The sequence below is a fragment of the Aspergillus pseudotamarii genome (assembly GCF_009193445.1).
Source record: "Aspergillus pseudotamarii strain CBS 117625 unplaced genomic scaffold BDV38scaffold_7, whole genome shotgun sequence".
NCBI classification, from domain to species: domain Eukaryota; kingdom Fungi; phylum Ascomycota; class Eurotiomycetes; order Eurotiales; family Aspergillaceae; genus Aspergillus; species Aspergillus pseudotamarii.
The window spans coordinates 416,510-439,192 of NW_022475021.1; the positions used below are offsets into that span (position 1 = coordinate 416,510).

The following is a 22,683-nucleotide window of genomic DNA, read 5'->3' on the forward strand; positions in this document are numbered from 1 at the left end:
TTCCAGTTATCGTAGCTGTCGTCTTAGGTATCTATGGCAAGAAACAAGTGATTATATTATGAGGTAGGAGGGGGCATGAACATCTAAATAGACTTTCTTCACAATATCAAGGCAGAACACTAAGAATAACGTTATCTGCAGGCTTCTTGCAACATCGTTCGGTCCCATCGGCCTTTTATTGCCACGTGTACAGGGCTCCCGAGGTCACAATATAGCGATAGCGAGCCGGCGTATGCGATAATCCAGATCCCCGGTACACGGATCAGGGAGGGTTCATGACCAATCCATACTCCATAGACCCTAGAGCCGCCTCGAACCCGAGATAACGGTGTTACAGTCCACTATCGTACAGCGGGCCCTGAAACCCCCCCGGAGATCGTTGGATCGCTCATCGGCCGCCGTTCGCCGAGATCCACTCACAACGTCCATTCCAACCCGGAATCATTATAGAATCCGAGTTACAGTCATGTAGAAGTCGGACGCAATATTGATCCGATTCATGGTCATACGTTTGTCGACTTTGATGACATAAATATGGCACGTTGAGACCATCGGACCTCAACAAGTAGACTTCCAATCACATCCTCATCGCCTCTTTCCATTATCTATCACCCATCGTCCATCATGACCGTCACCCAGGAAGCCTCCCCCAAGCGGGAAGCTCTACACATTATTGATGACCGTACTGGAGCTTACTACTCAATCCCCATTGTGAATAACGCCATCAATGCTAGCGATTTCAAAAAGGTCACCGCACCAGAAGACAAAGCTTATCCTGCCAACCAAACGGAGAATGGCCTGCGAGTTTACGACCCAGGCTACTCTAACACCGCCGTCAGTCACAGCAAGATCACTTATATTGATGGGCTCAAGGGCACCATCCAGTACCGCGGGTACTCCATCAATGATATTGTCGGCCGCAAGACGTTTATCGATACCGCGCATCTCCTGATCTGGGGTCACTGGCCGACAGCCGCCGAAGCGGAAACCCTTCAGCAACGCCTCGACCAGGTTCCTGTCCCTGAGGACTTTGTCTTCAATGTGATCAAGTCCTTTCCGTAAGGCTTCCTAAAACTCATTGCTTCCATGTGTGCTCTCCTTGCTGACCTGTAACAGACGAGACGGCTCCCTTATGGGAATGGTCATCGCCGGTCTATCCGCCCTCCAGTCCAGTGATATGGATGCGATCCCCGCTCATGTGGGAAAGACGATCTATCTGAACAATCCCGAGCTGGCCGATCAACAAATCATTCGGGTCATGGCAAACATGTCCATGTTGACAGCGGCAGCATACTGCCATCACATTGGCCGTGACTTCACTCCACCCCGCCAGGGGCTATCGTATATCGAGAACTTCCTGCTTATGACTGGCCATGTGGAGGCGACTACTGGCCTGCCAAATCCCCGATATGTGAATGCCATTGAGCGACTCTGGGTACTGATTGCCGATCATGAAATGACTTGCTCCACCGCGGCCCTTCTCCAAACCGCATCCGCCCTCCCGGATGTCATCTCCTGCATGGTCTCCGCCATCTCGGCATTGTATGGTCCTCTCCATGGCGGAGCCATTGAAGTGGCTTACAAGAACATTGAGAGCATCGGCTCCATCGCCAATGTACCTGCCAAGATTGCCCGAGTTAAGGCAGGAAAGGAACGTCTGTACGGTTACGGCCACCGAGTCTATCGTGTGACGGATCCTCGGTTTGTCTTCATTCGTGAAATCCTCAATGAGCTGTCTGAGGAAGTCGAGAAGGACCCATTGTTGAAAGTTGCATTCGAGGTCGACCGTGTTGCCTCGGAAGATGAGTACTTCACCTCCAGGAATCTCCGGCCCAATGCGGATCTGTTCGCCGCGTTTGTCTACAAGGCTCTGTATGTTACCTTTTCCCGTCAGTTTCTGGTTATAGTCGTATTGACCCTATGTTTTAGTGGTTTCCCGCCGGAATTTATCCTGCCTCTGTCGATTCTCTCCCGCACACAAGGGTTTATGGCCCACTGGAGGGAGGCCATGGGTATGCCAGAATCTCCCCTGATTTTGTTTAGAAGCATCTGTACTGACACAATAGCAGGCAATCCCCCTCGAATCTGGAGACCGGGTCAGATCTATACTGGTGACTTGAACAAGTCCATGGATGAGTGATTCTGCGACGTTTCTCTAGAGTCGATTTCGTGATTTCCCGGTGCCCTGTTTGATAGCAACTTAGACGACTGATTGTTACTATGATCTTTGTATATTCTTAATTTTAGTTTTTTTGAGTTTTTTTTCGGTCTTCTTTTCTCTCCGTTTTCTTCCGTAGCAAGTATCTCAAGAGTACGACACGTAGTTGAAGTTAAACATTTCTTGCTATATCTCCCCCAACGTCAAGCGTAAGCTATGTTCGGAAATTTTTGGATTATTCGGAGCATTGTGGATGGTCAATAATACTGAACCCGAGAGTAGAAAAGTTTCCAGTGTCTTCCGAAGGGTCCACCTGCATATCTATCGTGCCTCGTCTGGTCGTACTCGGGTCTTAGCGCTGACATTTTCTCGGACATCGCGTCCGACACGCATCGCTCGTTCTCCTCCGAATTCTAGAACCGGGGTATAGTTGTAGATATTTTCTATTGCAGTCTCTACACGTAGTATAATTACGCTATTCCATTTTATTCTTGGTCACTTCCCTCATTCCAAGTCAATGGAACTGTTGGCGTATTTATACATATAGCCAATATTCTCGCCCGCAAACGTACAGTCGATTTCACAAATAGCGTCCAGATTACAGACCATCATGGCTGAAGAAGTAAACGAAAGAACGAGACTGCTTTCTCAGTCCGATGTAAGTTTATCGCTCGGCGTCTAGTCGTGCGTGAAGCTAATGCTCCAAGGACCCTTCTCCTTCTCTGGAAGAGTTGGAAGAGTGGGAAGAACCTCGCAATTGGACGGTGTCCTACCGCTGGCTCTGTATTGCCGTGATCTCGGTTTACGGTCTGATCAGTCCAGTCATCGCAGCAATTATTGTGCCCGCCATGCCGCAAATCGCCACAGACTTGAATGTTACCGACCCAGGAATGCTGCAAGCTTTTGTTTCTGTGTATGTCCTCGGCTGGAGCTTCGCGCCGCTGGTGGTCGGTCCATTGTCGGAAGTCTACGGGCGGATATCCTTGTTAAATACAGGGCATGGCCTGTTCCTGGTCTTCAATGCCTTGTGCGCGTTCGCCCGTACTGATTACCAATTGCTCATTCTCCGGTTTATCACGGGGGCCGTTGGTAGCGCTCCACTGTCGGTGAGTACAATTCAGCTATATACTAATTGATCGTCGCTAACGGGCGGTGGAATAGATAGGCGCAGGGATAATTGGGGATCTGTGGGCTCCGGAAGAGCGAGGCCTCTCCATCTCCCTTTATACCCTGGGGCCCCTTCTTGGTCCTGCCATTGCACCCATCACCGGCGCATACATCGTGTCGCACACGTCATGGCGTGCAATATTCGCGTGGTGCTCACTTTACATCTTCATCACATGGGTGCTAGGTCTTTGCACACTCCGCGAGACCTTCCGGCCAGTCCTGATCCAGCGTAAACAAGCTGCTGCGGTCCGCAAGGGCCAGCTGCAGGGCTCCCCTCAACTGCACCATAAGAGTCTAGCAGATGTTTTCAGACAGGATCTCCGACGACCTTTCACTTTCCTCGGAACACAGCCCATCATCCAAGTCCTGTCCCTTTTCATGGGCTATCTCTTTGGCCTTAACCACCTATCCATCACGACCTTCGAGTCCGTCTGGACAGACATCTACAACCAAACCCCATCCCGCGCAGCACTGAACTACATCTCCATCGCCGGCGGCTTCATCCTCGGAAGTCAAATCACAGGCTCCCTCAACGATCGGGTAACTTCCCCTATCCCCGCTTTCCCATCCATCCAGATCGCTAACCATCGCAGATCTACATCTACTATACCTCGAAAGACCCTGCCAAGGGAACCCCAGAACTTCGAACAATCCTCATGCTCCCCGCTGCCCTACTCGTCCCCATGGGCCTGTTAATCTACGGCTGGTCCGCCCAGACCCACAGCCACTGGCTCATTCCCAACATCGGAATCGGTATCTACGCCCTTGGCCTGATTATGAGTTACCAGTGTATTCAAGCCTATGTACTGGACTGCTACGCAGTGTATGCCGCCTCGGCCATGGGTGCGCTAACGATCCTCCGCTCGCTGCTGGGCTTTGTTCTACCGATTCTGGCTCCTTTGATCTATAGAACGCTTGGTTATGGATGGGGTAGTTCTTTGCTGGCTCTGTGGGCGTTAGTAATGGGTGGGCTGGTTCCGGTTCTCCTGTGGCGATATGGCGCGATTCTGCGAAAACGGAGTGGCATTCTTGAGGAGATGTAGATGGTTCTTTGATTCACGCCATGTCCATGACAGAGGATGGAGGGAGGGGGGGGAAGAGCAAGCTGGTCAAGGGTTGAGCTGTGGGTTGATTGTGCATATGCTTTGCTTTCTTTTCTGTCGACATTGATATTTTGCAAAAGCCCATTCTTTATATAGATCATGCCATTGTTGCTTTTGTTATTGATGCTTGTTATGCCTGCCGGAGACGTTATACAATATATATCTATTCTCTCGAATTGTCTGCGACTAATACACTCAATCGAGCGGGTGAGCCCCATCTACCTAGACAAGCTACTGGACCTGCCACCATTCATTTCTGAATTAATTCATTCATTTCTGAGGAAATTTGTATCAGTTTTATCGTCTAAGGGGATCCCGTATACCTCCTCAGTGTGTCTTGATGGATATTGACTTCGTACGTTTGGTTGTGTCTACACGTCATTCCACACTCACCAACCATACCACTCCTATGCCACGCTGGAAGAGAAAGGATGATTCTCTTCATCTGACTTGGTAGCTGTTAAAGCCTTACATGGCGTATTCTGTCTCTCTTGTTCTTCAAAGGGAAATATTCATTTAGATATTATCGGTTAATTCATGTATCGCGCTGGCGGAAAGTAGTCTTACGTCCAGATCTTATAGATCCGGGATGTGAAGGTGTAGTTACTCTATCCAGCCATCTTATATAGCTACTGGTGACCTTGAATTAGATGTCCTCGCTTTATTCCAGTGATATCTGGAATTACTAGTGAGAGCTCAAAGCAAGAGATATGTACTAATGAAACACAATTCCTGACTTGCCATAATCTACGCAGAGCAGTAGTACGCCATCTGTAGGAAAAGTCGATATAACATAAAAGCACTTGTTCTCATTCTATGAAAAGAGATCTATGAAAATCAACATATCGCAACATTCATCAGGCCAATCATCTAACATAACAAACAATATACTAAATCACCGCGAGGCAAGACAAACAAGTGCGCCACAAAGAAAGATCAGACAGTCACTTTCCGCAATCACTTAGCGGCAGCAGCCAAAGCCTCCTGGCGAGAAGGGCTGTTAGGGTCCAAGTAAGGCGTCTCGGCAATACCCATGGTGCGGTATCCCATGCGGCCTCCAAGACCGTAGTGGTCCTGGGTAGGACAGTGCAGGACGCAACGGTTGTCCCAGATAGCTATCATCGTTAGACAAGGCGTTAGGCAGGGTTTAGATTTTCAGGGTTTTTACTCACCAACATCGCCGGGGTTGTTCCAGCGGAAGCGGACTTGCAGGTCGTGGTTGTCGCCGACGAGGGAGATGATCTTGCTCAGGATCTGCTCGCTCTCGAAATCGGTGACATCGTTGACGCGGCGGCAGTGAAGGCCTCCTGCGAAGAGAGTCTTCCAGCCTGTTACGGGGTGGGTGCGGACCATGGGCTGCAGAAGATTAGATGGGATCCAGCGGTAGAGTTCAGGGACAAGTTACGTACGTGGGACTGCTTGAATTGCATGTCAGTGTTGGCGGGGGCGCCACGAGGGCCATCGTAGATGCCGGGTTCGGTCTCAGCCAGCTTGCGCAGGGAGGGAACCTCATGCTGGGCGGTTAGGGACTCGAAGAACTTCTGGTAGGGGGTTGAGAGGCGGTCGTAGAGCTCATATCCCGAGGCCCAGAGGGTGTCGCCACCTGAATCTGTCAGTATGTGGGGTGCCGTAATTTGGTAGTGGCTAGCGTACCGGTGGGGGGGATCTCAGTCATGCGGAGCATGGTGAAGTCAGGAGGGCAGACTTCATAGGAGCCATCGCTGTGGTACTCCAGAACGGCGCGCTGACGCTTCTGTGTGTTCTCGACGGCGTGCAGCTTCTGCTGGCGGCCGGGGTCGAGGATACCCATCTCCGGGTCATCCTTGCGGATGAGGTGGAGAGGGTGCTTGGACAGACGGTGGCCAGCTGGCTTACCAGACTGCACGCCCAAGCGGTGGGTGAGCTCCTTCTGGAGTTCCCCATCCAGCTCAGTCTGGGCACGGAAGAAGACAACGCCTCGTTGAGCAACTAGAGTAACCGGTTAGTGGCTGCGTTGGTTTTTTGGTTGCGAGTTAAGATGATACTTACTAGTAATAGCCAGGTCGCGCAGCAGAGCATCGGCATTGGGCGAGGAGAGCCATTCAGCCAGGCTCGCCTTGGGGAATTCGGTGCCAATGCAAGGTGTAACCTGGAAGGACTCGTATTGATCGAGAATGCCCGTGAGCTGCATAGGCTCGGGGTAGGTGACCTTGGTGGAGTGCATCTTGTGAAGATTGAAGATTGAAGATTGAAGATTGAAGATTGGTGATTAAAATTGAGTTTGAGTCGGTTGTTTTCCTGGTTGCTATTCTTGTATTCTTGTCGTGATGATGATAAGAACAAACCCACGGAAACCACGAGGCTATTTATGTCTTCATTTCAACGTGAAATCATGCCATATCGTCCACTCCATCCGACGGCGGTCCCATGAAGCTGCTGTCGGAGCATGTCTGTATGTCTGCATGTCTGCATGTCTGCATGTCAGCGTCTCTCTTTGCGCAGTTCCGGTACTTCGATGTGTGCCATACGCGGATTCTGGTTCTTGGCGTACGTCCAACGAGCTTGGTGGACCTGCGTAGAGCGGAGGTTCATGGTCGGGGCCTCGGCGGGCGACACGCGGATACGAACGGCCTACTTGCTCCGAACGACATACTTTCTCCGAATAACCTACTTTCTCCGGCCCCATGCATGGCTCATCAATCGTCAGCCTAATTTGAGTTGTGTCACAGAATCCTGCAGAATCCTGCAGGATTTTTGCACTTCAGGCCACCCCCTGTTCAGCCCCTGAAACAACGTGGTCTGGCCGGGGTGTGCCATGTGGTTGATGCATTGGCGAAAGTCTAACAGAGTGCTCGAGCCTCGATGTATCTCATCTTGAACGTAAGATGATGAAGGATTCGGCCCCCAACAGGAGATTGGAAGGCAGTGTTATTCCTCAGCTGGACCTGAGTCTGTAGTTTAGAAGATGGAATACGAAGTATAAGTAGAGGGTAATTTCTCTGCTCATTTGGATAGCATCAACAGCAACTCCTCCAGTGTATATCTTTAGAAACCATCCTCGAAGCACCCACGTGTTCGACCATGCATCTATCTCTGCGATTGGTCTCCCTGGCGCTATGCATAGCCCCGCTAGCATCTGCCGGGAACAATTCCACCCCCTTGGTTCAAGCCTGCACTGGCTACAGCTTCCCACGTGTCGCCTGCATGTACCGATATGCGTCGAAAATGCCCCTTGACTTCTACCGCAAGGCCAGCATCGACATCAGTAGCGTGGACACTTACTCCTCGACCGAGGTAGCCAATGACGACTCGTTCCAGCAGGTTGGAAAGGCCACATTCCTCGTCTGGGACCAACAGCGTGGTAGTGAAATCCTAGGATCCGACCCCGCATATGACATTGTGTTTACTATCTCGACTGGTGGACACGAGGCGCCCGTCTACGTCCCGGATACCAACGAGCTGTGGTTCTCGGAATTAGGCAAAGGGGAGCTCCACCAGCAGGTCATCAGCCTGGATGGCGACTCCCCTACCATCTCCGAAGTGCTGACCGACCCACCCCTCTATGCTCCATCCGGGGCCCGTTATCGCAATGGCAAAATCTATTTCTCTGCGGGAGGTGGTAATTCCACCCTAGAAGGGGGACCGTATCACCCAGGAATCTACTCGGTGGACCCCAAAACCCGCAAATCGACCATTGAGGTCAACAACTATTTTGGGTGGTACTTTAACCAGGTAAGCACGCCTACCGTCACTACGCGACGCGGGTCCTCTGTGTCGCATTTATGCAGATTAGTGGATACACGCCTAGTGAGTTTCACGGACTAACTTTCGGACTAACTTTTGACACAGGCCAACGACATGGATATCGACCAGCACGGTCGTATCTGGTTTAGTGATCCTTGTAAGTTCCTGGACCCGGGTATCCCACCTTAGTCCCTACTGATTCCGCCATAGTCCTCGCCCGCAACCACGGTACCTCAACCGTCGCCCCTCAGGTCCAGGCATCAGTCTATCGGTACGACCCCGCAACCGGGGCCGTGAACATCGTGGACGACACCCTGCATTGTCCCAATGGGGTTGCTTTCTCTCCCGACTACAAAACACTCTACCTCACAGACACTGACGCCGGTGTCCCCATGATCGATCCGAGAGTGCCATTGAGCGAGGTGCCATCGCTCCAGTACAACTCCACCAACCGCCGCACAGTCTACGCCTTCGATGTGAGCGAGGACGGATCGTATCTCAAAAACCGTCGTCCGATCTACACGGCGAAGGACTTCGTTCCGGATGGTCTCAAGGTGGCTAGCAACGGATATGTGATTACCGGGGCGGGTCATGGTGTTGACATCCTTGATACCACGGGCACACCATTGGTGAGCATCCAGACGAATTTCACGGCTGTGAACATGGTCTTCGGTGGCAAGAACTTGGATGAGCTGTGGATTGTTGGACATGGCGCTGTTGCGCGAGCGAAACTGAACTTGACTGGTCCTGCTCTAGAGTAAGAGTTGGATTTGTGATTACCTTTCTCTTCATCCTTTTCTTTTTTTTTTTTTTTTTTTTCTTTTTTTCTTTTTTTTTTTTTTTTTTTTTTTTTTTTTTTTTTTTTCTTTTTTTTTTTTTTTTTTTTTTTTTTTTTTTTTTTTTTTTATTCTTTCTTCCATCCTTCTTTCTTCCTTTCTTTTGTCTTTTCTTTCCCCCTCCCTTCTTCTTCTTCTTTCCTATATATTTTTAGAATTTTCCGTCACACTATATGTGACCCATTCTCCACAGTGGTGGATATTTTTTAGTGAAGGTCTTTATAGAGAACCAATTATACCGTCGCCGGCTTTTTCATTTGACTTTTTCCAACCATAAGCACTAAAGTATTATTGAGACGAGCTTACTCCGTAGTCATTGCGATTTGTTAGTTGGGGAATATTCTTGATTGGTAAATATTAAGATCGGCCGATCGGAGGCCATTCAACCAGAGCGATATGGAAGGATTCTCCGAACGAAATGCCAGAAGACTATTGGAGAGAAAAGCAAAGTAGAGCGCTGACGTAGAGCCGAATATGTACATGGGGAGGGAAACCCTAACCCTAAGAAAGCCTCAGCAATAGAGAACAAAAACTCATACCATCATTGACTGAAGAACGAAGACGGAAAACTGTAACATAGTGAAAGTAACAGAAAGAAGTGTCAAGAACAGTCCACGAAAGGGTTTCTCAGCTAATCCGAATTACCTGAGCAATGGTCCTGGCATTACTCACCCATGAGATTGTCAATGCTTGCATAAGACCATGCGGGGCTCGGGCGCCGACCTCCGCCTACGGTTCAAACGACGCCGAGAAAACCACACGCTTCCGAGCCATCGTCCTCCGATGACCGACCATTCATCCAAACCACGGAAAACATAAATAACATCCCAATCATGGCGGTTCTTAATCCAATTCACTCACCACAAACAATCCCTCAATCACTCAATCACTCAATCCATTCCTCAATTCCTCCATAAACCATCCACTCCACCCAAAACCAAATCACAACTTCAAAATGGGCTCCCTTCCTGAGAAAGACTTCCCCGAAGTCCACCGCTTCATCACGACCCACAAGGAGGATGGAACCCCCACCTTCGAGACCAAAATCCCCGAACCAATCGAATGGGAGCGCACCAACATTGGCGTCGATTTCTTCCTCGCCTACACCCTCGGGAGCTTCCCCGCTCCCCTCAGCCACGATGCCGACTTGAACCAATACAAAGAGCATCTCGTCAACCATCCTCCCTTCATGATCCCGGGTGGCGCCGTCGTGCGCTACGTCGACTACCACCCGGGCTGTGAGCCCATGTGGCATCGCACTGTGACCGTTGACTTCGGAGTCGTCATTGAGGGCGAGCTGGAGCTGGAGGTCGAGGGCGGCGAGAAGCGATTGATGAAGCGGGGCGATGTTGCCGTGCAGCGAGGTACCAACCACTGCTGGCGCAACCCCAGCAAGACCCAGTTTGCGCGCGCCTTGTATATCGCCCTGGATGCCAAGCCGGTCATCGTTAATGGCCAAGCGTTGGGCGAGTCATTGGGCGAGGTTAAGCACTGATCTTTGTTTTTTCCTTCCCTTTTGGTCTTTTCTTTTTGAGAATGGGATTATGGAGAGAAAATGGTTTATTAGATATTGTTGTACATTGACGAAGGATATATTATCGTGAATTTTATGATTTCTATCAAATGTGAAGCATTTCCTGAGTCCATCTAAACGTACTCGGCACGGAGTTTAGGTTGATCGCAATGTCCGACTCCCACCATAAAAGTCTAGCCCAAAGAGATACTCCATTGAAAGGCAGAGCATGACGTCACTCCCCGTAGGGCTTCTCATTCTAGCAGTATCATTACCGCCTATTTGACCGCTTTCACTGCTATCCGTTATCGGTTATCAATTGCCGGCAAAATCGTACTCAGTTGAGGCATAACGTCATCATATCATTCTACGCAACGAATTCAAGCGTGGTTGTACCGCCCTGAATACTCTGATTTCCGCTCTACATAGTGCAAGGAAAGTATGGTCATTGATCGTAGCTTCTAGTCCTTCTTCTGGGGGTGTAGTAGGAAAGTCCTTAGAACTTCCCTCCCCCAGCTTGTGTCGTGCAAGATACAACTATATATATCTCTCTCTCAAGAGCCCAAACATGTCAATTGTTGACTCAAAATCGACACAGAAAGTTCAAATTTCTCCCCTTTTCTTAGCTGCACTCCACGACGTATTGTATAAAGAATGTATATCTAGAGTTGATCGAATTTCCCGAAAATCTAACCCCAAGCCACTGCTAGAGAGAGGGATATAAATTCTATTCTTGGCACCGCCAAGAAAATTCATGCTGACACCCTCTTTCCCCTTGGATCACTCATTTTTAGCTACACTTCCAAGACAAATGAAACAAACACGCCTGGAGTATCGTAGCCCATGAGTTACCAGGAGTGAAGAGGGTATTTGATTGGATAGGCACGAACGCTGAAGTCGCTCATATAGTTTACGATATGGTTCTCGGATTAGTAAACTTATCCAGGGCAATCACTTTATCATTACATGCACGTATAATCGCAGTTATACTAATTACCGCATTAACCCGAAAAAAAAATAAAGAAGAGAAAATAGCGTACGATCAACAGCCCGCGGAGTCTTTCCGCCAGTTATACTTTCTGACCACAGCCTTGAATCCTCGGACACAGGCCCAGCCTGTCATGCATTTTACTGCACCGGCGAGCTCTAGTGGAGAGCTCGTGCCGTCGTCCAGTCCCTTTCCCATTGCTCGTGCCGTGTGTCGCTGGTTCTCGACAATCTTTACAAGGACCTTATTCCATGATAGCTCCTCTCCACGCGAATCGGTTAATATAACGCCCGGAGGATGTTTGTTCTCCTGTGATTTGTATTGAGTCAATAGCTCGGCTTTCATCGTCTCCAAAGCGACATAGAGGAACCAGTTCGAGTCAAAGGGCCCTTCCCGATGAGGCCAAGTCTGGAGAAGCTCAATCGCGCGCCAGCGGATCGTATAATCACGGCAGACCATGGCTGTGCGATAGAGGGTGGGAATGACGCCATTGTTGATGCTAACGGCTGGAGGCTGGGGAAAGCTCTTCACGATTCGTTCCGCGAGTACAACTATTTTCCGATAGTCCGATGTATAATGTTCATATGCAGGTGTATTTCCGCCCAGGAGGCAGGTCTTTAGTGAGACGGCCAAGCCCAGCTGCTGTAAATAGAGCATGTCGGCGCCTCTTTGTTCTTTGGGACGAAGAGCCGAAGATGCGCGGCGGTAAAAGAGATCGAATGAGTCCATGTACTGGCTGAGGCTTGACCACGCCGCCAGCTGTTTTAACTGTAGGGTTTCATAGTGGGATGCGATCTCTACAGCCGACAGACCCATGCAGGGTCCGGTAAATTGATACACCGCTCTAAGAGGGGCATTGAAGGCTTGACGGGCCTGTTCGAGGCTATCGAATGCTACACTGCCGCCCCCGCCCGGCTTTGACTCATCATCGATCGGCAGGCGGGACGTCTCCACCCCAAAGAGTGTGGACTGAATCCCGAGGTGGTAAAAGGTCTCGACTAAACACGGTTCGATGGCCTCCTCCCGGGGTACCCGGGAGATGGGAGCCTTTGGAGCCGTGGACTCCTTTAAGATTCGCAGACCACTTTTCAGGTGCCGAAAGGCATCGTCGTACCGTCCCCGGAGCAGGTCCAGCATAATGAAGAGCAAGCAGCAGGTCAGGATGACATCTCGCAGGCGCGGATCGTGTGACATACGGCGCTTGATCAAACAGGAAAACGCCCGACCTAATTGCTCCAGGGCGAAGGAATTCCAAATATTATACGCTTCTTGGATCAACAATGGCATCCCTCTCCTCTCCATGTCCTGATGGACCGCGCTCAGAGCGATCACTGCATGGTACACGACTGGCTCGGACTGGCTCATCCAGAGAACCAGTTCGCGCCAGAGCGATGAGTCGTAGAACTCGAGGATCATGGGAACGGTGCGGTGCTGGAAGTACGCTAAACATCGTCGCTCGTCCGAGGTCATTGGCCAGGTCGGCCTCTGAGCCATCACGAGGGTCATCGCTGGACGGGTGGCATCCACCCCGGCTTTCTTGGCGAGAGGCAGCCGATGTACATCATATCCATCACAAACACGACCGGTTGCGGTGCAATTTCGACACCTCTCAGGGGCTTCATCGCATTTAATGTGGCGAGCACTGCGAGCGACCGTTAGAACATCCCCACCCCACTGTTGGCACCTTCCCCACAGCTCACCGGCAGGAACGGCATCCAGTCCTGGATTTCCTTCCTCCTGTTCGACGATGACCCGTTCCCATCGGTGCACCGGGGTGACTGGAGCGACCGGCAGGGTTTCTGGATCGTATTCATTTAATAGCTGGCTCCGTAAAGGTCGTCCGCAGCAGACATGCAGGAATTCCTTTAGGGACACTTGCAACGTTGGAGGGGGTGCGAGAAGTGTAGATTAGTACAGTGTACACAGCTGAGAGAGATGGTGAAAGTTTGGGATGTCAGCGCGAAAGACTCCCCCTTGAGGGCGTCTGAGCTGCCCTGACCGACGGTCTGGGCAGCGGCCGATGATTACGTTAGGAACATGCATCAGTGCAGATCCGGTTGGTTCTCGGCTGGCATTCGATTGGTTTGTGTCGGCTGGAGGAGTCACATAACTGGTAAACAAGCGCCACACGTCATATTTAGTTTTATTTATTTATTTATTTATTTTTCAATATTATTCAACCACCAGCTATACTACCAAATAGAGCTGGTATCGGGTCGGGTTCGGGTCCAAAATCTCGGGTGCAGACCCGCACGGGTGGTAATTACTAGGCTGAATTAGGTCATATATTACTTTGATCGATATGTACACATCCTACACAAGGTCGATGTATAGCTGATAGATGTTAATCTCTTTAACTAACTACCTAGTTAGTTATAGTTATATAATGTAAATCGGCCAACAAGCAGCCACACGTGCCTGCCCTTCTCGGAAGTGTCAAAATGCGTGTAAATTGAATACATATACTTCGAGAGGTTCGCCGCTTGCTTACCGAATACGAGTACGTTACCTAAATATTACCTAGGTATTCGGTACTCCTCAACCCTGATCTGCATAAGCAGCATCCAGACAAGACATTCGCTCAGCCTCATCAGCCTAGTTCATCTGGGACCCAGCCTTGCAATCATCTGCTGGGAGAATTTCTCTATTCTTCTCAGTCTCCTTCTTTTCCCTTTCATCTCTTTGTCAGGGTTTCACCCTTCTGTTGCGAGCTAAACCAGATTAAATTTTAATCTACAGATCCGGAGAACAGTACAGACCATTTAAATAGGACCTCTATTAATAGAGCTTTTACTTTCTTAAACCCAATTTTAAAAAAATCTTTCTTACTCTTTCAAGGAGCTGATAAGAATATACTGAAACTCTAGATTTATCTTCCTTAATTGCCAATCTTATAACTATCGGAGTATCCGCAATTTTGATAACTTCAAGCACCTCAGTAACTGATTTCAAACCCTGTGATCTTAAACCCTGTTTCAGGGACCAATAGCTCCCACAGCAGCCAACGTGGGCGCGATTACAGGCGTAGTCATGGGTGGTCTAGCAGGTGCTGGGATAATTATTGCTGTACTTTGATCCTCTTTTCGAACAGTGCCAAATGCACATGATATTTTTGGAGCAGCAGAATACAAGGCGGCTACTAGGGGCGCGAGAGAAGAAGTGAACCCCTTTCCTGGGCCGTAACAAGTCGCAATGCTTCATTTGGAGATGCTCTGCTACGTTAGCCCGCAAGTCAGCATCAATATTCAGGATTCCGCCGACCGAACTCCGCTGAAATCCTGCAATTGGTATGAATGACAACCCAATTGTGGAAGCATTGCTGAATCATCGAGACATGGACCTCAACTTGCGGGATGCTGAAGGCCGAACTGCCATTTTCTACGCCGCACAGGGCGGAGATGGGTCCATGGTATAGTTGCTTGTTGGAACGCAGAAAGTGGACTCTGCTATTCGGAACAAAAGCGGTAAAAGCGTGTAGGAGTTTGCGAAAACAAAAGGTCAAGCTGAACCAAGGTATCGTGACTGCACTTTCTAAGTGAGAGAAGGCCCGCGAGTATCGAGCAATTACTTTTTCTAGGCCTGGATGCACTGTCTCAGGTTCCCGGCTTGATCATGGTCGTCAGAAGGCGTATCGTGTGAAATGAAATGCACATGGCGATCACCTTCTGCTAGTAAGAGCCCTTGCAAGTCAGATCTCTTCTTTTCGTGAGATATTTAGCAGCAGACCAATTCTGAAGGAAGAAAAGCTCACAGCCGAGAAGCATTCGCTGACAAAATAAGTACCTGGCGATGCTTTGGATAGGATTACACCTGGTAGTCAACGGTATCTAGGGAATAGGCATTGTTAGTGTACAAAGACACAAGGGGTATCAGTAATGAATTCAGAGTATCAAGTGCTTCTCAACGGGCTTTGCACCTGAATGGACTAACACTGCGAAAAGAAACCATGGCCATGTCAACGAGGAGAATTTACTACTTACGCAACACGTTTTACTTGTCTTTTGCAAAGTCCTCGCAGTAAATTAAACCCTGGTTAACGTAGTCCAAAGACTACAGAGTCGCCACCTGTAATCATAACCTGTTGAATGACGTTGTGGACATGGACTACGACGTATACCTGAGCAGTACCAAGGCCAAGGTCGGTGCATTTCCAACATAAACCCGACTTCGGAGTACCTTGGTCAGGAGGAATGTAAAAGCACCCAACTATCTCCGACGGTCTAATTCTGCTACCACCCTCGGAACACAGAAATCAGCCGTTCGCAAAGTATCATCTCTTCTCCGAGGCTCTGCCCCCACCACCGCCGTCGGTTAATCTAATTAAGCCGTATGCACAAGCATCCTCTCATCTCCGGCGGGGCTGACCCAGCCCTAGCGGAGCCCAGTGCCCAATATAGTCGAAACAATCTGATCGATCGCATAGAACTAATCGCTGTACGCGGCCCCATGACGCGGGGTTTAGGATCATACGAACCCTAAATTAAAGAATTCGTCCACTACCGTGGCCGGTCTACAAAAATAAGCGCAACGGAAAACCCGGTTGTTCAAGGATAATGGAGATCTCTTTTAATTGCGTTCAATCTCTTTCGCTGACAGATACAAAAACGACTTAAAATCTCACGTTCAACATAACAAATGAAACCGGACATGAAAATCATGAACCCAAATGAAACCCAAAATGAAAACCCAACCCAAATCAAGGTGAAACCAGAATTTTAAGCATAAGACCCCTTCAATCCCCATCGAATCCTCGCTACACCCCCCTTCCCAATAGCCCAAAGCTCATCCCGATCCTGCCCGGCAAACGCAATATTAATGACCGTGAAATTAGTCTGCACGCGCACCAATGGCTCGCCCTCGTCCGTCAAAACCACGATACCCTTCCCTGTCGCCGATACCAGATATCCCTCTCGCGAGGTCTTGATGCCGTCCGGCGCATACTCCATGGAGAGGTACACGGGTCGCTTGTTCAGTAGCGCCTTGCGCGACGGAGCCACGTCGTACGCGTAGATGGTGCGGCCCTTGCGTGTGGAGTTGTAGGCGATGTGTGGTGCTGGGTAGATGTTTGGATCGATGATGGCAGAGCCGGCGCCGGTGTCGGTCAGATAGACGGTTTTGTTGTCCGGAGAGAAGGTGAGGCCGTTGGGCTCCAGGAGGGTGTCGTCGACCATGGTTACGAGGCCGGTCTTCGGGTTGAAGCGGTAGGTGGCGGCGTTGATTTGTGGGGCGTAGGTGTTTACTTGGCAAGGGCGGCCGTAGTCTTTGGGTTTTGTAGAATGGGTTATCTATCTAGGCTAGATTTTGATAGAGGGGAGGAAGGAAGGGTAGTGTTACCATTGTCGGTGAACCAGATCTGACCTTCATGATCGATATCGAGATCGTCCACTGCATTGAAATAATATCCGTAGTAGTTGTTCAGAAGAGCCTGAGTTTCCCCGGTCATTGGATTCAATGTATACAGACCTGGACGGAAGGTGTAGCCTGCGAGCGACTCATTTCCGCCGATGGTGGCGAGGTAGAGAAGGCCATCGCGGAATCGAGCTCCTGTGGCTGCGTAGATGGGTGGCTGGGCTATTTTCTCTTCCAAGGTGGGGGGGTCATTGTTCAAGTTAATCACCAGTTGAGGCAGGAATCCTTGCTGTAAGCGGGAGAAGTACAGTTCGTTAGTAGTGGGGACGTACACGGGAGCCTCGTGGGAGCAATCCTCGATGCTGAACATGAAATCGACAGTTGGGTTGGGACCGAGGATGGCCTTCGCCGCCGATTGGTTCCACACTAGGAAATCGGCATTTTGTAGATCGGAGAAGGTTGGTTCCGCCGGCGCGTCGGTGGAGATGTAGGTGTCGGCGTCGCCAAGCACGTTACGCACTTTGCGCTCGAACCCGCCTTGGAGGAGTGATCCGTAGCGATCAATGCAGGCAACCTCCGGGTAGCTGAACCCCGCGCACGACGAGACGAGGGTGGTGATGGGGGGTCCGGCTTGGGGTACTTGGGGTACTTGGGGTGCTTGGAGGGGTGCTTGAGGGCTGGAGTACGCCTGGTATTGCCGGTAGGGCAGGGACGCGACCCCGAGCAGTGCCTGCAGACAGTGGCTAGTATAGGAGAGCATCTTTGAATCTGTTCCATAGGATGTGTGGTTCTGTCACAATGTCTCCTGTCTGTCTGGTGAGCACTACTCTTTTTAACTACCATCACTTCTGGACCCTTCGGTGGCTAACGCCCTCAATCTACGTAGAATTTCGCTCTGCTCGGCTTCAGGAACTGCTCTGCTTTCCGCGACTCGGACGCCGGTCCGCGAAGGGGAGGCGTACACCCCCGAGGACCCGCGTGGAGGCATTTCTAGGAGTCGTCTCGGGGTCGGACGGCCGTATAGCTCTATTTATGAATAAGATCGCTAATGCCCAATGAGAGATTGAAAGTCCATGTTCCTTGTATTCAGCATTGCGATTAATACACCATGACCGTCACAGACTCCACGCCAGAAGGAAACGTCACCGCAGAGCTCTGCAACTGGGTGACAGAGCTGAAGCCCTCAGATATCCCCACAGATGTCCTCCAACGGGCCAAGCACCTGCTGCTCGACGGCATCGCCTGTGGCCTAGTCGGATCTCACGTCCCGTGGTCCGAGCAAGCCGCCCAGGCTATCGATGACTATGAACCTGAAGGATATTGTAGTGTCATAGGATACAACCGGGTATATTCCATCCAATTCGCAAATAATGGAGTAACGGCTAATAGTACATAGCGGTACGGTCCCCAGGCAGCGGCTATCCTCAACGGTTCATTCATCCAAGCCGTAGAGCTAGATGATTACCACAGTGCTGCCCCGCTCCACTCCGCCAGTGTTCTCTTGCCTGCATTATTCGCTGCGGCGGAAGTGCAGTCCAAGGGACACAGGAAGAGCGTCGTCTCGGGACTCGATTTCCTCGTTGCCCTAATCGTGGGCTTCGAAACCGGGCCACGAGTCGGATCCGCCATGTACGGCGCAGATCTGCTTTCACGGGGATGGCATTCAGGCCCGGTCTTCGGTTCTCCGGCAGCAGCAGCTGCGTCATCGAAGCTCTTGGGCCTTACCCCCGATGACGCCGAGTCAGCGGTCGGGATCGCCTGCACACAGGCGGGCGGGCTGATGGCAGCGCAGTACGAAGGAATGGTGAAGCGCGTACAGCACGCGTTCGCCGCTCGCAACGGGCTCTTCGGCGCGCTCTTGGCTCGCGACGGATACGTCGGAATCAAGAAAGTCTTCGACCGCAGCTATGGCGGTTTCCTCACTATGTTCACACAAGGAAACGGCCGGAGTCCGCAGTATAAGCCGTCCGAGGTAACGACTGGATTGGGTAAAGAGTGGCATACGACGAATATCCGCGTGAAATTACATGCCTGTGTCGGCGGTTGCCATGGACAGATCGAGGCCCTGGAGAAGCTCCAGCGGAAATACCCTGACCGATTTGCTGTTGACCAGCTGCACAATATCCGCCACATTACGGTTTCTCTCTCCGAGCCGGTATTTGCACACGATGGCTGGGCCCCAGAGGAGCGGCCGTTGACCGCGACAGGAGGGCAGATGAACGCGGCGTACATTGGTGCCGCGCAGCTGGTGTATGGACAGGTGTTGCTCGATCAGTTCGAGCCTCATGCTTTGGATAGTGATGCGGTGTGGAGTCTCATTGACAAGACAACCTGTGTTCATAGCTCTGAGTTCGATAAGCCGGGTCATCTCTGCGGGGCACGTATCGTGGTCGAGTTTAACGATGGGGAGTCCGTGGAGGATGTGGTCGCCATGCCAAAAGGATTCGATCCCCCCATCACGGACGAGGAGATTCGTGAGAAATGGCGCAAACTGGCGAGCTCCGTGATTGGCTCCGAGAGGCTGCAGAAAATCGAGGACACCGTTTTGTCTTTGGAGACCTCAGATGACGTGTCGGAATTGTTGGCACTGATCAGCGGTGAGCTCTAGGACAAGTGGTGTGATATTTCCAGGAAGTAGTAATGATTTGCATGTCAACGAAATAGAAATAGAGTAATCTAGTTACAAAGTTCGGACAATATATTTCTCTTTAGTTTAATTTGCGCCCCAGCAGGGACGGAGGTCAACGGACCACTCCCATGAGGTAGAAATCCGTCCTGCTTCGATTAGTGCAGATTAGAGCAACCTTGCTGGGTTGGTAATGTAGGATTGGTAATCTGCAATTTCCCATGGCACTACGAGAACTACATAGATTAAATTCACACTATCCTTTCTCAGGTATAGTCATCTAACTAGACCACGATGCCTGGCATTCTGGAACCCCTTGCGGGCTTTTCGACCCCAAGTTTGGCATCCTAACCAAGTTGGACAATCTCTATTATCTCGAGACACCGTCTAGGCTCTCATGTTGCAGCTTTATGATAGAGATTGAGAAAAATTGAAGATATGATAGCAGTTGCCTGTCAGTTTTAAAGCCAGGTTAGCAACGGATATGCCTGCAGCATCATCTATTTATGAGAAACACAAATTGACTTGAAACGCCAAAGACTTGGAGAGAGGTATTAAGCTGTCTCTACCCATGTTAATCAAATTAACGCCAGCTGTACAATAATACTATTCAACTCAAATAGATTGTAAATATAAAGGAGGTGGTTAGTTAGTTAACTAAGTTAACTAGTTACTTGGGTTGATTACTAAGAAGGGATGAGGGTGGTCAGTTAGTCTCACGTGATTCACAAAAGCCCTTACGGTCTTTGTCAGGAAGTTGGAAATCAAGCAACGCAATCATTGAGTTGGACCATAAATGAGGAATCGATTTTGTCTGTTCATAATTTAATAATAGCTTGATTACTATTGCACAACTGGCTCTGAACAAGTGGAGATGGAACACTTACAATGCTGACGAAGGAACAACAAGCCCGATGATTAATGACTCGGGGTACGGCGGCCGAGCACCGCGTACGTACGCGGTGTACGGGACGATCGCCAGCTCTGATGGGAGTATATAGGACTTGTCCACCCGTTGCCAAGACAAAGGCAGGAATAGGATCAGAAACGCTATTCTCGTCATAGGGAGGGATTAAATCTGGATTGAATCCTTCCACTCATCTATTTTTCTTAATTTGGTGTTTCATACTTTTATTTCGATTTGTGTTTCATACGCCGGTCTTGAATAATATTTGACCCGAGTCCAAGATCTTCTTCCGGTCGCTTCTAATTTTCATCCTCCACATATTCGTCCCCAATGGCGGCAGCTGGGTTACCCAATGTTGTCTCTACGGACTCTTCACCCTCCCCTCATCCGGGCAGTCGACTCTCATCAGAGCCTACCGACATCGAAAGCCAGAAGGCTCCTTCAAACGCCGAACCCAAGACGGACCCGAACCTAGTCACCTGGGATGGACCAGATGATCCAGCGAACCCCCAAAACTGGTCCTTCGGATACCGGGCGTTTGTCACAGCCATCTGGGTCTATGGAAATCTCTGCACATGTATCGCCAGTAGTATCTTCAGCAGTGGAAGTGGCCAAATCGCGCAACGGTTTCATGTCGGCAGCACGGTGGTGACACTTGGAATCAGCTTGTTCCTGTTGGTAGGTCGTACCATCATCCTTTTCTTCCCATCGGTGTGGTATACTGACTGGATAGGGTTACACTGTTGGTCCGCCCGTATGGGGTCCCTTGTCCGAGCGATTCGGGCGTAAGTGGCCTATGGTCATCGGCATGGCTCTTTTCACCATCTTCTGTATTCCCGTGGCCGTGGCGAAAAATCTGCAAACGGTTCTCATCGGTCGGTTCCTGACGGGAGTCTTTGGCGCGGCTCCCTTGTCTCTTGTCGGAGGTTCGTTGGTGGACATGTGGAATCCCGCGCAACGTGGTGTGGCAATGGCATGTTGCATCGGCACAATCTTTGGCAGTCCGGTGTTGGCCCCGTTGATGGGTAACTTTATCGTGGAAAGCTATCTTGGATGGCGATTCACACAGTGGCTCAGTTGCATCATGGGCGGGTCATGTACAGTTCTGGTGGTCTTTGGGCTGCCTGAGACATTTGCCGGGTCTATTCTGCGCAGCAAGGCTGCCGCCATCCGCAAGGCGGGCAACCCGGACGTCCACACCATGTTTGATGGGAAGCAAAAGGGAATCAAGGATATATTTGTCATCTTCTTGCTCAGACCATTTGGTTAGTGCTCTCTTCCTCGTGCCATTCATGATATGCTAACGGTGCGCAGCGCTTTTGGTTACCGAGCCGATTCTTCTGCTGGTCACCATCTACCAGGTAAGGAAACTCGCTATAGAGCATTGACATACTCATGACCTGACAAACGTACCAGGCTTTCATCTATGGCATCTTATACCTCGTGTTCGTTTCGTACCCCATCGCCTTCCGCGAAGTCCGTGGCTGGTCCTTGGGAATCAGCGCCCTTCCGTATATCGGCATGATGGTCGGGATTCTGATCGGCTGTGCCATTGTGGTTATCCAAACGCGGCGCAACTACGACGGGAACAAGGCAGTGGTCCCCGAGCAACGATTGCCCCTCATGATCGCCGGAGGATGTCTGCTGCCCGTTGGACTCTTCATCTTTGCCTGGACATCCAACCCCAATATCCACTGGGCTGGCATGGTCATCGGCAGTGCCCCCGTCGGGACCGGCATGTACATGGTCTTCGTGCAGTGTCTGAACTACCTGGTCGACGTGTACCCGACCATCGCCAACAGTGCGATCGGTGCCAACACCTTCGTGCGTAGCTTCTTTGGCGCCGGGTTCCCCCTCTTTGGACCTTTCATGTATCACAATCTGGGCGTTGCCTGGGCGTCGAGTACCCTCGGGTTCATTAGTATTGCGATGATTCCCATTCCCGTACTCTTCTATCGGTATGGTGCTCGCATTCGGTCGTGGTCCAAGAATAGCAAGCACACATAAGCCTCCCAGGAACGGGAGTCGTCTGCTGGGTTGGTGGCCAGCTTTTTCGTACTCTCCTATCTGTCGCGTTTTTTGGTCTCTTTCCCGGTTTCGGGTCTTTGTCTTTTCAGTTTAGACTGGCATTGTCTGGTTTGCAAAATGTTGATATGACCCCAAGAAGTACTAGTGATGAGCATAATATAATAATTTATGAATGAAATAACAACAGCACGCCAAGACATTCTTGAATAGTAAGTTATGTCAAGCTATTTCACCGCCCTTCTGACCGCCTCTATCTTTATGGTCGGCATTGATAAAGCCGGCAGA

General features: G+C 50.4%; 9 protein-coding genes across 9 annotated transcripts; 6 read left to right on the plus strand and 3 right to left on the minus strand.

Annotated features, from left to right (window-relative positions):
* The first annotated feature begins 583 nt into the window (after positions 1-583).
* On the plus strand, positions 584-2,157 carry BDV38DRAFT_237246 (citrate synthase-like protein). The gene is made up of 4 exons (XM_032053554.1): positions 584-1,058; positions 1,117-1,872; positions 1,930-2,012; positions 2,070-2,157. Exons 1-4 carry the CDS (start codon positions 625-627, stop codon positions 2,138-2,140), a joined length of 1,344 nt encoding a protein of 447 aa, XP_031917690.1. The 5' UTR covers positions 584-624; the 3' UTR covers positions 2,141-2,157.
* A 611-nt stretch (positions 2,158-2,768) lies between these two features.
* Positions 2,769-4,453, plus strand: BDV38DRAFT_296291 (MFS transporter; the record flags this gene model as incomplete). Its single annotated transcript, XM_032062906.1, has 4 exons — positions 2,769-2,816; positions 2,866-3,264; positions 3,320-3,865; positions 3,919-4,453. The coding sequence occupies 4 exons, from the start codon at positions 2,769-2,771 to the stop codon at positions 4,366-4,368; spliced, it is 1,443 nt and encodes a 480-aa protein (XP_031917691.1). The 3' UTR covers positions 4,369-4,453.
* A 675-nt stretch (positions 4,454-5,128) lies between these two features.
* Positions 5,129-6,742, minus strand: BDV38DRAFT_190301 (TauD/TfdA dioxygenase family protein). Its single transcript, XM_032052254.1, has 5 exons — positions 6,457-6,742; positions 6,082-6,396; positions 5,838-6,031; positions 5,601-5,784; positions 5,129-5,543 (listed from the first exon to the last, which is right to left on the minus strand). The coding sequence occupies exons 1-5, from the start codon at positions 6,629-6,631 to the stop codon at positions 5,386-5,388; spliced, it is 1,026 nt and encodes a 341-aa protein (XP_031917692.1). The 5' UTR covers positions 6,632-6,742; the 3' UTR covers positions 5,129-5,385.
* A 746-nt stretch (positions 6,743-7,488) lies between these two features.
* BDV38DRAFT_268411 (SMP-30/gluconolactonase/LRE family protein) lies at positions 7,489-8,912 on the plus strand (the record flags this gene model as incomplete). The annotated part of the gene is made up of 3 exons (XM_032056764.1): positions 7,489-8,139; positions 8,257-8,308; positions 8,362-8,912. 3 exons carry the CDS (start codon positions 7,489-7,491, stop codon positions 8,910-8,912), a joined length of 1,254 nt encoding a protein of 417 aa, XP_031917693.1.
* Positions 8,913-9,942: 1,030 nt separating this feature from the next.
* On the plus strand, positions 9,943-10,482 carry BDV38DRAFT_278985 (cupin domain-containing protein; the record flags this gene model as incomplete). The annotated part of the gene is made up of 1 exon (XM_032058880.1): positions 9,943-10,482. The coding sequence occupies one exon, from the start codon at positions 9,943-9,945 to the stop codon at positions 10,480-10,482; it is 540 nt and encodes a 179-aa protein (XP_031917694.1).
* Positions 10,483-11,012: 530 nt separating this feature from the next.
* On the minus strand, positions 11,013-13,387 carry BDV38DRAFT_190318 (Zn(II)2Cys6 transcription factor). Its single transcript, XM_032052255.1, has 2 exons — positions 13,189-13,387; positions 11,013-13,130 (listed from the first exon to the last, which is right to left on the minus strand). Exons 1-2 carry the CDS (start codon positions 13,248-13,250, stop codon positions 11,543-11,545), a joined length of 1,650 nt encoding a protein of 549 aa, XP_031917695.1. The 5' UTR covers positions 13,251-13,387; the 3' UTR covers positions 11,013-11,542.
* A 2,816-nt stretch (positions 13,388-16,203) lies between these two features.
* On the minus strand, positions 16,204-17,597 carry BDV38DRAFT_278987 (SMP-30/gluconolactonase/LRE family protein; the record flags this gene model as incomplete). Its single annotated transcript, XM_032058881.1, has 2 exons — positions 16,204-16,748; positions 16,823-17,597. 2 exons carry the CDS (start codon positions 17,595-17,597, stop codon positions 16,204-16,206), a joined length of 1,320 nt encoding a protein of 439 aa, XP_031917696.1.
* Positions 17,598-17,925: 328 nt separating this feature from the next.
* Positions 17,926-19,572, plus strand: BDV38DRAFT_296297 (MmgE/PrpD family protein). Its single transcript, XM_032062907.1, has 2 exons — positions 17,926-18,182; positions 18,234-19,572. Exons 1-2 carry the CDS (start codon positions 17,946-17,948, stop codon positions 19,443-19,445), a joined length of 1,449 nt encoding a protein of 482 aa, XP_031917697.1. The 5' UTR covers positions 17,926-17,945; the 3' UTR covers positions 19,446-19,572.
* A 1,128-nt stretch (positions 19,573-20,700) lies between these two features.
* BDV38DRAFT_296299 (MFS transporter) lies at positions 20,701-22,534 on the plus strand (the record flags this gene model as incomplete). Its single annotated transcript, XM_032062908.1, has 4 exons — positions 20,701-21,048; positions 21,104-21,635; positions 21,685-21,731; positions 21,787-22,534. The coding sequence occupies 4 exons, from the start codon at positions 20,701-20,703 to the stop codon at positions 22,375-22,377; spliced, it is 1,518 nt and encodes a 505-aa protein (XP_031917698.1). The 3' UTR covers positions 22,378-22,534.
* Between the last annotated feature and the right edge of the window lie 149 nt (positions 22,535-22,683).